The sequence below is a fragment of the Meleagris gallopavo genome, chromosome 3 (genome assembly GCF_905368555.1).
Source record: "Meleagris gallopavo chromosome 3, MGAL_WU_HG_1.1, whole genome shotgun sequence".
Classification (NCBI taxonomy): domain Eukaryota; kingdom Metazoa; phylum Chordata; class Aves; order Galliformes; family Phasianidae; genus Meleagris; species Meleagris gallopavo.
Genome location: NC_139406.1, coordinates 70,366,417 through 70,380,333, shown reverse-complemented (window position 1 = coordinate 70,380,333; position 13,917 = coordinate 70,366,417). Strand labels below are relative to the sequence as shown.

At 38.2% G+C, this 13,917-nt stretch overlaps 1 protein-coding gene across 5 annotated transcripts in view; it reads left to right on the top strand.

The window, feature by feature from the left end:
- Positions 1 to 13,917, top strand: part of RUNX1T1 (RUNX1 partner transcriptional co-repressor 1) — a 109,467-nt gene that overhangs the window by 52,080 nt on the left and 43,470 nt on the right. For 4 of the 5 annotated variants that reach the window (XM_085221401.1, XM_085221402.1, XM_085221403.1 and 1 more), the window contains 3 exons: positions 8,034 to 8,171; positions 11,792 to 12,033; positions 13,810 to 13,899. In XM_085221401.1, coding sequence (XP_085077527.1) covers positions 8,034 to 8,171; positions 11,792 to 12,033; positions 13,810 to 13,899 — 470 coding nt within the window. The remainder of the gene's footprint in view (positions 1 to 8,033; positions 8,172 to 11,791; positions 12,034 to 13,809; positions 13,900 to 13,917) is intronic. The other variant, XM_085221405.1, reaches the window with a different exon arrangement.

The following is a 13,917-nucleotide window of genomic DNA, read 5'->3' as shown; positions in this document are numbered from 1 at the left end:
GTTCCTATGTCATCTGTTTAGATGCTTAACCATGGAAAAATGTCAACTCCTACCCCAGTATATCATTCTTTACAAGCATAAATTATGGCATGTTTTATAAATACAAATGAAGCTTTTTAATAGTATGGCTGCAATAAGTTTTTTTGTTGGCAGAATAATTTAACACCTAATGTTATCCTGAATCTAAATAGCTTATTTTAGATTACTTTATCTACCCTGAAATTGTATTAGAGATTTCAGTTCTAGTTAAATTTAATGGAATCCTGGCATCAGCACTCTCCTAGGATTTCTCTAAAATGAGTATAACTATGCCTTCCATTCTCTCTCACTCTCTCTCTCTCTCTCTTTTTTTTTTTTAATATTGCATAAGTGCATTAAAATGGAGGGAGTTGGACTTATTTTGCTTCAGACTTTTAGCTGTGTGTAACAAACAGTTTACTGTTAATTTTGGATCTTACAGACTTTGGATTAAAGGGAGCGAGTCTGGAAATCTTAGCTGACATTTGGGAAAAAAAATGTTCTATTCTTTCTGAAGGTGGGAATAACATGTGCAAATTATGACAGGATAACAGGATATGTAAGAGAGTATAAACCACACCAAATTTAATGCTGATGGTATTTGAGTTGCTTTGCTATCAGTTTGACTTCATCTGTAGTTTATCGAATAACATACAGTCATGACAGAGATTGTTCTTCTCACGAAGTTGCCAACAACAGGAGCTGAGTTACTTGTAGATGAGCCCTTGGGAACCCTTATGTTAAAACCCCAAGATTTTCTCTATAAAAAGTAGGAGAAGAAAACTGGGAGCTTGCTAATGTGGAAGGGTCTGCTAATGTGGAGGAGTTGTCCTCTCTGTGCTTACTGGGGAGGTCAGGGAGTGGATTTGCCCTGTGTTTTCTTTGTTTTGCATCCTGAAGGTAGTGTATACTTCTTCATTTGTTTTGTGCCTCAATATTCAGTGGTCTGGTTTTGAAATTGTTTTTGTTATCTTAAAAGAAAAAAAAGACACTCAAAACCGTAATTCTTAGTTTGGTACTTTGTCAAGAAAAACAAAGTGGAAGAGATCCAAGGAACAGTGAGGAAAATAACATTTTGATAAAAGATCTGGGAATATTAACTTTCTAAGTGCATTAATTATACATATAAGCATTTTTGTAATTCTTGGTGGGGTATTTAAAATAAATCTACATTATCCTTACTTTCAGTGCAGGCTGGCCAGTATGCATGCATTCAGTGGTGAGAAGGAGACTTCCAGAGTTTAAACTGCAAACGATGAGCAGCTGCTGCTGCCACAGTTTGTCCAGTTTTGCTTGTCTGTTCTTGCTGAAGTCATAAACTGTTAGGGTGGTAGCTGATCTTCATTTAGCCTGTGTTCTTCCCTGTGATTTTATATGATAAGGCCTGAAGGGGGAGGAGAAAAATAGTACACTTTTGCCAGTATTCAGTTTTTAATTCTTAAATAAAAGTGAATTTATGTTACTTTTGGAACTGTCAAAATGTATCAAATTGTTAAATGAGAGGAAAGCCAAATTCTTTTTCCATTTTTAAAAAATGAAATGAAATGGTAAGGTGAATGTGTTAATTTAAGGACAAATTAATATGTCCAAGCAAAGTCAAGACATAATACTTTCGTCTCAACCCTGAGATTGAACTCATGCAATTGCTTATTTAACTATCTGGCCTTCAGTTGCTAAGCCATTGTATGGCTTTATTTGTTTGGTTTTGAAAGCACCTCATTCTAGAAAATTGAAACAAAAAGGAGTGATTCTGCTTTTTTTGGTTGGTGTCATGGCAGTACGATTAATCAATATATATGCCATTATGGATTAAGAACATGTTGCGAAGTGTAGGCTATCATTCACCTAGTTTTCATGATAGTAAGTTCTTCCTGCTAGAACAGTTTCACAAAATTCCCTTTCAGGTTTTGAGAGGCAGAGTGGAGATTACATTATTCTCATTGCTTTTTTTAGCACATCTGAAGAAAGTTCTGATAACTTAGCCTGAGATAACTATAGTGAACTCCCAGGATGCAGGATTTCTTTGTGCTTCTGCATACTAAATGACAAGAAGTGGATAAACTGAATATGCTTTCATTTATTCTGAATAATAGCTGGCGATATGAACTGTTCAATATCTGAGCAGAAAAGAACCAAGATAAGACAGCAGCAAAAGTTGTGATATTGCTCTTGCACAAGGGTCATCATCTGAACTTCCTACTGGTAGTGAAGAAGAAACAGTGGAATGTTACGTCATCTTGAAAACATAACTGTGTGCTGCTATCACTAACACTGCATCTTCTTTCCTTGGGGATAAAACTTGTGGGTGACGTTTTGTTACAGAAGATAGAGTCCAAGTGTCTGAGCTGCTTTCCGATATTGCCTTTTTGGGAATTGCATGGGGAGGAAAAACTATCTACTGGAGACCTGAAAGCAGGCAATGTTTTCTTTCTAGGCCGATAGCATGAATGCATCTGGTGCTGATAGGAAGTTATTATCCATACTATCCATTTGAGGTTGGTCATTCATAGCACAGAAACATCCATTCTGTTTAGGTTCTTATTCATTAAAGAGGAGTCAAAAAGGCTGAGAGATTAGTTGAGTGAAGGCTTGACATCAAACAAGTCCGAGGCATGCTTGACCTGTGAAGTTATCCTAGTGTTGTTTTTTATGGCCGCATTGTAGGACTTAGTTTTTCACAGAAGTAGGGACTGGCTATATATATTAAGGCTTATACATGCTTATATCAAGCAAGTCTTTTTCAGCCAGGAGAGTTACCTTGCAATATAGTTCTTGGTAAGCATGATGTGAGGCATGGCTCCCTGATCTTCATTTCATTCTCACACTCTGGTAGTGATATGCCGGGAGCCTCACAAGGCCTTGAAAATCGCCTTGTGGTGTCTGTTGCTGAGTTTGGGTGAAGATCTTTCAGAGGGAACGTTCTTCAGTGACCATATTGTGGTAACATTATGGATGGAAGAGCTATGTAGTTTTTTCTCTTTGATAGACTGATGTGTTTCTGTCACCCACTTCATTTCTACAGGGACTCACAGTCTGTGGAGAGTTTGGGTAGAGACTTCTGGGACTCAAAGTCTGTTATCTTCTTGCAAATTCTATGATATCACATTCAAAACATTCAGGATTAGTCCAGCAACTAAGTCAACTCAACAACAACCTTCACTTTTAAACGGTACAGATTTAGGTCTAAATTTATATAATTTGAGTAGCAGGGGCAGGTTCTAGTGTTGTGTCACATGAAGGATTTGTACTTTCTGTGAGTTTAGAGGAAACAAGACAATGGACGCTTCTAATTTGGCAGGTTTTTTATTCTTATTTTTAATGTCTTGGCACAGAAGTAGGGAGTACTGTACAGTCAATATAGAACGTCTTTTAAGAATCTTTCATGCCTGGATATACATCTGGAACTGTTTGCACTAACTAAAAGTAAAATAAATGCCACAGCATATTATACCATACTTTTTTTCATTTAAAAAAGGAAATTGAAAACACACCACCCCTTGAAATGCTTGACGTTGAATTGGCTATTGAAATGGTATCAGTAAAGTATTTATATATTCCATATTTTGTTCCATACATCAGCTTTCCTTGATGCGTTAGACTTGGAAGTGTGCCACGTGAGCTGAAATGTTGCCATATATGAAAGACTGCCTTGTTTTAAAAATGGACTAAATCATTGAGGCTACAGGAAGTAAAGTAAATCAGTTTGAATACATGCACATCTCTTTTTGCTCATGCTCTTGCACTTTTTACTTTGTGTCTTCCACATTTGCCTTCAGAAGTTGGCCAGATTCATGGTAAATATCAACATTCACCTAACATCTAAATAATAGCGTTAAAAATAACTCCTCCCATAAAAAACTGTATGAATGACAAGAACTGTATGGTTTCACGAACCAAGAAATCTGCAGAAGAAATATCATAATCTAAAGCTGGTTTTACAACATTCTTTAATTTTAAATGGAGCAAAATATTTCTGTGGTAAAGTCACAGTTCTTCACTCTTTGCTGTAAAAGAGATTCAAGAATGTATATTTCAGAATTTTTTTTTCAGTATAATCCAAAGCAAATGCAATAGATCTCTGCATACTTGAAACACATTTTCTGAATTTGTTCTAAGTCTCTCACTGCACCAGAGGGTTGTGTGTGTGGATTAGGACTAGCCCATTATTTCGCCATCTATCTCCATCCTGAATTGATTGCAGCGAGTAGTGAAGAATGAATTGCAGATGTCTCCTTTTCTCTTTGGTTTGGAGGACCTCTGGTTTCAGCCCAGTTTTATGAGAACTAGGCTAAGGAGTCTGACTCCATCACTGCTTAGAAGGTTTCTGTCTATGGAAGAAGTCTTTGCATCTGAAACAAGTTACTGTCTCCATATAGCAGCCGGCACTCTGAAATGGGTGATGTTGTGAGAAATTTTCTGTCACATCTCTCCTAATTTGGGATTATTATTTGAAATGTCAGATTCCAGCAGAAAAAATAGCATAGCCCGCTTTGCAAATGGGAAGTTTGTTTTGACACGAGAACATAAACATATTTGGAATTCAAGAAATTAAGTGATTTTAAGAGATGTTTCCCTTAAAGCTCTTCCAAATTTTAGGCAAAGCTCAGGAAATATGCTCCTGTGCTAGAGGGCAGATGTACCTGAAGTCTGGAACAGGCCGGATTTCACTCATAAATGATGCAGTTTTTCCTTTTGCAGGATTCCTTCTACCCCTCCCATCCCTTCATCACTGAATATACAGTTAGCAGAATAACCACAGAGAGCTGCTCTTAAAAATGTGAAACCTCTCATATAACAAGATTTAGGGGCAACCTGGCTCATGAATAAATACAATTTAAATATTGCTTTGATTTTTAGCTTGCATATTTTCAGGCTACTTTTCAACAATTACAGTAAAAAAAATGTTTTGTTTTAAATTAAATTAATAATGATTTGTAGGAGGTGAGGTTCTAGGCTATGTTTCAGACATTACAAGCTTTGTGAGTTCAGGTGACAGAGACTGTCAGCTCTGTTGTGTGCTCCTTCACCACTCCATCTCCAAGAAGCCTTCTTCTGAAAACTTTAGCAGCTGAGGTCTCCAAGCTGGGTGCTGGGATAGAGGTGGGTGCAGAGCATCCAGTGCTGTGATGTGCATCTTCTGCAGGAGCTGGGGAATCTGTCACAAGGTGAGGAGCAGAGAAACACCAGCAGAAAGGACAGAGAGGCTCCTGCAGGAGCTTTGCTACTGAAGAGGCTAGAAGGATGGGAAGTATGAGAGAGCAGTGGGGCAGGATGCTTTCCAGGGCTGTTTCCAAGCACATGAAAAAGTTTTGCATTTTATACCATACTTCTACAAAATTTTCCTTTTTTTTTCTTTTTTTTTTTCCCCTCCTCATCTCTCTATTCGGACAAGGCAATATGGTATCCTGGATTGAAGTGTTTTGTGATGAGCTTGAAAGCAGTCTTTTATCTCCTTACACAACACTTTGCTGGAGTGCTTATGGACTAGCAGAAATAAATGTCTGCCGTTGTACAGTAGCAGGATGGGTTGTATGGCTTTGCAGGGCATAGGGGGACTAATTAGATGTCAGTAGAGTTGTTTTTGTTTGTCTGTTTCTTCACAAAGAAAGGTGATTAGAAAAAGTAAAGCCTAATATCAGCAGAGGTATATGAAAAGTAATGATAATGTCAGTGGTCTGCAAATAGGGCAGCAGACAGTGTTGAAGGGAACAAAAACCAGCTTGATGGCAGCGGTAACTATCTGCAGTTGGAGAGCCAACCCACACACTATTTCCCACTATAGCTTTCAATTTAAGTAACAAAATATCTCCAGCTCTTGGGAAAAGCGTTCCCCCTCTGATCTGAGCCTTTGGGAACAGACCTAACGCTGGAACAATGCGGATCGGGAGCAGGAGAGGTGCGGCTGGTTACAGTGCCGGGTTCAGCTCGCTTTTAGTTCCCAGCAGCTGAGCTGTGGGATACAGCCTGTGCCTGCTTGGTGCGAGCAGCAGCTGAACGGAGTTTGGTTTCTCTCACTCTTTCTTCCACCCACCTCCATCTCCTCCCTGCCTGTGTCTGCGCTCCCACATGCTTCAAATCTGTGTACCTGGACTGCCTTCCTTAACAGTTCAGCGTGAGTGTTAGCAGAATGAAAACCAGATGGACCAGCAGTTCCCACTGTTATCTCCCCACCAGCTCTGGCAAGCCTCCCTTTCTCTCTCCTTTCTTGGCATGGCAGAAATATTTGCCTTTATTTAGGAGGGCTCAGGCTTACTGCTGTGCCTCTTTCCCTCTGTTGCAACATGAGCTGAAAGCTATTTATTCCCCTGTTGCTGAGGTTGGTTGAGGTGAGTGCGAGATGAATTCAGCTATTAAGGAAGCAATTAACATTTCAAGACTAGTTTTTGTAGTTTTTTATATTAAATGAATGGCTTGTTGAAGATATAGACTTAACTTTTTGAATGGAGTGATGTGGAAAGGAAATTTTGTATAGAAATATATTTTAAAACCTACTTTTGTTTTTCAGCATGTAGTAATGTACTATCTCTTGATTTGCAAATCAAACCTTACCTGTGCGTGAGGCTTAATACTTGGATTTTGGATACTGTTCCCTACGCTACTGAGGTTTGCTAATCTGAAATCCAAACTGCAGATCCTTTTCTACTCTACCTGTATCCCTCATCGTTTTCTCTCCCTCTTCGTCTGATAAATGAAAGTTCTGATAATTAAATTTTTGAGGCTTTTAAAAACACACTATTCCTTTATTTAGTCTCTCTCACATGCAAGATCTTAGATGTCTTTTTTTTTTTTTCTGTGAACTTTATTCTCTGTTCTAACAAGATATACCTTCTCAAAGTCAAGCTGCAGAATTTGTAAAACATTCCTGACTTTACCATTGTTGTGAATTGAAACTGCAAATTCATCTGTTAATTCAATAGTGGTGACACTTTTTGGCTACGCAGTTTAATGGAGCACATGAAGCCTTGTATAGGACAGTCTGTAAAAAAACAAAACAATAATCCTGGCCCCAGAAGAAAGGATGTGAGACTCATGCCCATTTAAAGCTAAGCTTCGTCTTCAATCAAGATGGCCCGCTAAGCTATTGTGTTACTTTTGCTATCTGCTGGTAAATGTTGTCAGTTTTTGCCCATTTTTGATAAATGAAACACAAGGTTGTGGATGGTTTTATATTCCTGTTTATTTATTTATCTTTTTTTTTTTTTTTCCCCCACATCAACTTTAACACAGAATTATCCACAAAGATGTTTCTGTAGCACGTATATAAAATATCTGCTAGGTCTTTACTTGCAACGGAACTGTTAGGTTTTCTGCCTGTTTTTCCTTTTGTTGTTTTTCATGTCTTACAGGTTTTGAACATTAAAGTTGTTCTTAACGTGTAAAGATGTAAACTTAAAAATGTTAAGGTTTTTTTTTAATTTTTAATTTATATGTATGTGTAGCAATTGACTTATCATTTTGACGTGTTTATTCTCGATGGGAATGTGAGAATATCCAAGGGCATGGTGGCAAAGTCATCCGGGAGGCACTGGTATTTAACATAAGTATCTCTTGTTGCTTACAAAGGCATGACAAGAGCTGCCTTCAACCAGTATCCTACCCAATATCTCACCTGTACTAAAAAGCTTCTGCTTATACTCCTCCTGTAAGGATTGTTGTAAGGGGATTTATTACTTTCCTGTCTCTTCATCTCCTTTTTCCTCCTGGCTAACATTGAAGGGAGGTGGCATTATTGCACTTCCAGGAGTGCTTTGGAGGCAGCATCTGCACGTGCTAGAAATGAAAAACAAAAGACAATACAGCACTGCTACAAATGAGGTCTTTCCATCTATGCTGCACCTTCTTAAGTAAGGTTCAGATGATGCAATTCTGCAGGAGCACACTGGAATAGATAACCAGGTGTAATGTTTTGCGGCAGGTGCTGAAATGGCTCACTTCCTGCTTTTGCTTTTAAACTTTTATTTCAGAGCAAATGTTCTTTGGGAAATAAAATAGTGTGTTCCTATGGTGTGTTACAGATCGCACTGAGAAGCATTCCACAATGCCAGACTCACCTGTGGATGTGAAGACACAATCCAGGCTGACGCCTCCAACAATGCCACCTCCTCCCACTACCCAAGGAGCTCCAAGAACGAGTTCATTCACGCCCACAACGTGTAATTAGACTTATTTTCTTCCTATTCTTCCGTATTCTTTCTTTCTGTATGTAAGAAACTAAAGTGTGTGAAGGAAAACCTGTATGCAGGGGCTGCAGCAGCATTTGATGATACTGCGATAAGTAATTAAACAAATGTAAGATCACAGCAGGTTAATGGATCTTTAGTCTGTTAAGGTGTTCAGCTCTAAGCTGTGGTAATTTCCCTGATATTTGAGCGTAGCGTCAAAGAACAGAGAGCGCTATTTCCTATGTCATTTATGCTTAGATCAGTCCTCTGAGAAATACAGGAAACTCTTATGCTGTTTTGTTGTACAATTTAAGAGATTCTGTTCGCTTTTGTGTATAAAATTTGGTAGTTATTGTTTAGGGCTTTGTTTATATATTTAAAGTGGAGGTTATTCTTAAAGAAAATAGTTTATCCCGCTAATGATTGAAATGAAGTGCTATATAATTTCTAGTTAGTAGTGATATAAAAACAAAAATAAAGGCGTTTTGTTGTTTTGTCCTGAGATTTTGAATCTGGGACCACCTCTCTGTCTCAGTTTGCTGATGTAAACACATGGGAAGCTCTACCAGTCGTGGTGGAGTTACTCTGCATTCATATCAGCGTAACTGAGATTGCGATCTGGCATGTTGTCTGGACTATTCTTTTCACAGTCATGAAATGATCCACATTTCTCTTACTAAGATTTAGCTGCAATTTTTTTTGGTCTCTTTTTTACTGCCTCGTAATAGTATAAACATGAGAATGTGTTTACATTTCACATTTTAAATAAAACATTTTTAGAACAGTAGAATACATATGCCTAAACAGAATGACGGCAGCATCTTCTATTTGTCTTGCCTATATCTTTTTAGCCTCTTGCTGCCTGTTAAATGCCTTTCTTAAAATTCACCTCTGTGCAGAAGGCCAGCTGGAAGCCTTTGTACCACTTATCCCAGTGAACCCTGTCCTGAGGATTTACATCAGACTTAAACAGTGAGGAGCGTTTGTGCCAACTCTTTGCATAAACTCAGATTTAACCCAGTGACCCTGATCTTGCAAAGATCTGTTTGTTTTGTTTAACTCCAGCACCTGAATCATCCTAGGAACTGCTCTGAAGTTAAATTGTTTTGAGGGTTTTTTTTTGCTGGATGAGGCTCTTGCAGATTAAGCCTTTCAGTCTAATGTGCTTAGCACAGTTCTGGATGATCTTGGGAAGTGATAAAAGGAATGAGACCATGTTCTTTTCTTTTCTTACAGTCCTCAGTTGAGTATACTCACTAGATTGTCTGGATATTGTTGGAAGGTGTGTGAACCATAGCTGTTTTTGGTTGTTTTTGCTGCTGTTGTTTTGGCTATTTACATGAAGTCCAAAAGTCTAAAGATCTAATTTTTAATGCGTTTTACACTGTCAGATTTTGGAGTTCAACTTTAGCAGTTCCAGCTTGGATAGTAAAAAGCCACTTCTGTTTGAGTGCTTGCTACACTTACTGCTACTGCAGTGAGAATGCCTGTAGGCTAAGAAGTGCAGCTTGCTTTCTTGTTAAGAGTACACTTGTTTGCTTTGTTTTAGACTAGTGAAAACTCTTAAAATATTAGTTTGTTGAAATTCTAAATGCTAAATTTTATTTTATTAATAACATGACTATATTTTGCAATAACATAGATGTCTTTGCCAATTGGCAAATTCAGACATTATAAAGAGATAAAATCATCAGTATTTGGTGGACTGTTGCAAATGCAAGTTGTTTTGAAGCAGCTGCTTTTGGGGAATATTTCTTTGTTTATTTTGTTGAGGGAGGAATTTGGTCCGCCTTTCTCCTCGTCATATCTATCCTAGAGAATGAACTCTGCAGTTCTCTACTTTCTTGATCTTAGCCCCATCACTAGAAGCAGTGACTGAGTTATCGGATTGTGTCAGGATAGAGCAGGACATATTCTTCCCAGTCCTAAATTTTTACTGAATTCATGGTATGATGAGTTTGGCTATGCAGTTTCCTTGCAACCACCATGTATTTGTTTACTCATGTATCTCACTCTGCTGCAGCACTTAGCATGGCTTAGAGCTGAACTTTGCAAGGCCAGCTTCTTTCTATTTCTGCTTTTTCCAGTTCTTGTTTTCCCTAGACCACTCAACTAGATGAGGCAAACAAAACTAGATAAAAACCATGTAGAAACTAGGTAATCGCTCAGATTGCTGCTTTTTGATTTACCACCATAAAGGCCCTTCAATCATTGGAGCAAGAACCCTTTTAAAAGAAGGGTTGTGATAATCAGTACGTGTCCATCCTCAAAAAGGAGTTAGTTTCTAAAAAGAAAGATGTCTGTTGGAGAAAGTGACAAATAGAAATGGGATGTTTGGCTTCAAAGATGTTAGTTATTAACAAAGATGAAAAGTTCTTGAAGATGTTCACTTGTCATATGCTTTCAAGTAGGAAGCAAATTAAGCTATTATCATTCTGCATTTTTTATTGTAGATAAGTTCCTGGTTTGTGGTGGCTTTTGGTGTGCAGTGATGTAAATTCATGTCTTAGTGCTTTGGACTAGGGAGGCAGGTTGCACCAAGTGGGTGATATCACAAGTGATTTCTAATTGATTCCCTAAACAGAAGCCAATAAATTGCCCAAGGCAATAGCCAGCAGAGTAGCTGCTGCTGGGAGTACTTGTATGCTGCCTGCCCATGCTTCCAAGTGCATTTGTACATTTTTGTTCATAGGGAGCCATTGTTTTGCTTGTCACTCACTGTCATTTTGCCTAGTTAGACTCAAGAGCTTGTGCTGCTGTAACCTGAGTAGAAAAAGATGTTCTCAGTTTGATTCTGTGCTCTATTCTGGTGTATGGATAAGAATCAAACTAAAACAGTGGCCAGAAATGGTCGTTGTCAAGGTTGCAACCTTGCAACAGGGGGAGAATGCTTTGCTATACTTTTTAGAGATACTATACTGACACATGAAAAGCAGAGTAATTTCCTTGTGGTTTCTGAGAAGTCTTGTAGTTTTGTGTCCTAGCTGCAAGACTCTGGGCCACAGCTAGGATGGCACCATTTGTACCTGCACAAACAACTTAGTGTACTCCATATGTTAGCAGCTAGGAAATCTGTATCAGAAAAAATAACCTTCTCATTGGGTGGTGTAAGGTTAAAACATGCAAGTCCTGTTTTATAAACACAGCTGTCAGTTGTGTGTACAAAACACGAGTAAAAATATTCAGAGATAAACTGAGGCTTCATGAAATATGTCTGCACATTTTTTTCTACCCCAAAGAACATTTTTTTTTGTTTGTTTTCAGTCGTATACGTGCTCATGCTCTTTTCTATTTCTGTTCCTCTCTCTCTTTCTCTCTCTTTTTTGTTGTTGACTGTTTGTTTGTGGTGTTCAATAATGTTTTTCATTTCAGTTCAGGACTCTTTGGGGGGACTGTGTGACAGGCAACTACTGTTACTTCCAGTCCGCAGTGTTCAGTACCAGATACTATGAAATGGATTTAAACTGTGGACTGTTGCTCTGTCACAAGGCTAATTATATTTGATCGTGCAATTTAATTAATTTTGAGGTCATGCATAGAAAATTTTAAGCTATCTTCCTTCTCTCTCCATCCTTCTCTTTATTTTACCCTCTCTTCTTTTTTTCTTTCAGTAACCAATGGCACAAGCCATTCACCCACAGCGTTAAATGGAGCTCCATCTCCTCCTAATGGCTTTAGCAATGGGCCATCCTCTTCCTCTTCCTCTTCTCTGGCTAACCAGCAGTTACCGCCAGCTTGTGGAGCTAGGCAGCTCAGCAAACTGAAGAGATTTCTTACAACCTTACAGCAGTTTGGCAATGACATTTCACCCGAGATTGGGGAGAGAGTGCGTACCCTTGTGCTAGGACTTGTGGTAAGCAAAAACCAGTGATACAATAACTGTAATTTTTTCTCTCCATTTACCTCTTCTACACTTGAAATGTTTATTATATACGAGAGTGTGTTACATATATGGCTTATTCCATACTTCAAGGACACCAAACATGTAAGCATAAAGATCTTGCCCCAGATCTAGCACAAGTAACTTGTCTGTCCATCCACAAGTGGCAACTATTCTCAACTGGATACAGACTAGAATTGTAGCCAGCGTAGTGTTATGACAAAATGATGTGAAAGGGCTTTCGCTTTTACTGTTGGCAGCCCTGAAGTAGACACAGCCTGAATTATATAATGCAGTAAAATCTATTTTGGTTTGCCTAATGTAATTGACTGGGTAAAAAAGAGTGCTACTATACACATAGCAGCAGAATACTGTCAACAGGATGAGATGAATATACTTGGGCTGTGTTTACGCAGTGGAAAACCTTTTCTCAGTATTCACTGAATCCAGCAATGAGGGACCTGAACGGGTATTGATGCTACTTAAAGACACATTATTTATAAGATTATGTGATTTATATGTCTGAATGATAATTTCAGGTTTTTCTTATCTACAACTGTCAGGTTGGGCTGCTATTTTATAGGCAAACTGTTATGAATCTGGCCCAGGATTCTTTTTATTCTCATTAAAGTCTTCCCTCTGCCAGACATTGTTGTCTCCCATGTATCTCCTTCAGCAATAATTACACGTACCAGGAAAAATGCTGTTGCGGTGCTCTAGTATACATCTGTTTTGAGCAGCTGCAGTTGCCACTGACTTCATTTGAAGCAAAGACTGCCAGCACTGTTTAGTACGAGGGCTCAGGTGGCCTCCATTTGTATTTTCACAAAACACTACCTGAAAGCAGTGAAACTCATTCACTCGAGTCTGTGTTAAAAGGAAGGTTAACTTAGGTAGTGGAACTTCAGTTAAGTCTCACTCTACATTTGCTTCCATATCCAAAACACCTATTTAATATGGTTTTGCATGCTGTGTGGCTGTCTGTGAAAAGGTGAACTGGTGAAGTAAAGAAACTAAAGACAGCTTTGGGTGCATCAACCCGCCTTTGATTTTCATAAAATAAAATAATTTGATTTTCATAAAACCGTTGTTATTTACAATTGATTCCTACATTGCTAAATTTCACCTGAGCTCTGATGAGCAAACTAGGAACTTTTCCTTGAGAATGGTCACGTATCACTGTTCCCATGGCTAAACTTGTGCAGGATGTAGACTTCATGCCTATGTCCTTAGTCACGAAGCAATGACTTCCCATCACAATTTACTGGTGCAGTAAGGTGTAATAAACAACTCTCCGATCAGTACAAGTGGCAGTGAGCAATTTTCCTCATCAAACAAAATAGAAACTTGCCTTTAAAAACAAATATTTTTTGGTATGTGTTTGCATGTTAATTATCACATCTGGACTGGGAAAATAAATACAAGAAACACGAAGGGAAAATAAAAATTAAAATAAAAAATTGAGAAAAGCAACTTTAACTGGAGTTTGACATCTGAAAATATTTCCATGCTTAGTGCCTGAGAGTTTAAACCATATGCTAAGCAACAGGCGCTGAATGCTGGAGATGCTGAAGGTTCTCTTTGAGTATCTTAATAAGGTAATAATTTAATATGTGACATGCTTTTCTTTATCCTCTTATCTATATCAAGAACAAGGTATTAAGCAATTTTAAAGTGCTTTGGTTACTGTTTCTCTTGCTAAGTGTTTTCATTATTTTGTCACCAAGAAAGAATTTTTTTTCTCAACAGAATTCTACTTTGACAATTGAAGAATTTCATTCCAAACTGCAAGAAGCTACTAACTTCCCACTGCGACCTTTTGTCATCCCATTTTTAAAGGTATTGCACAGTTCAGTG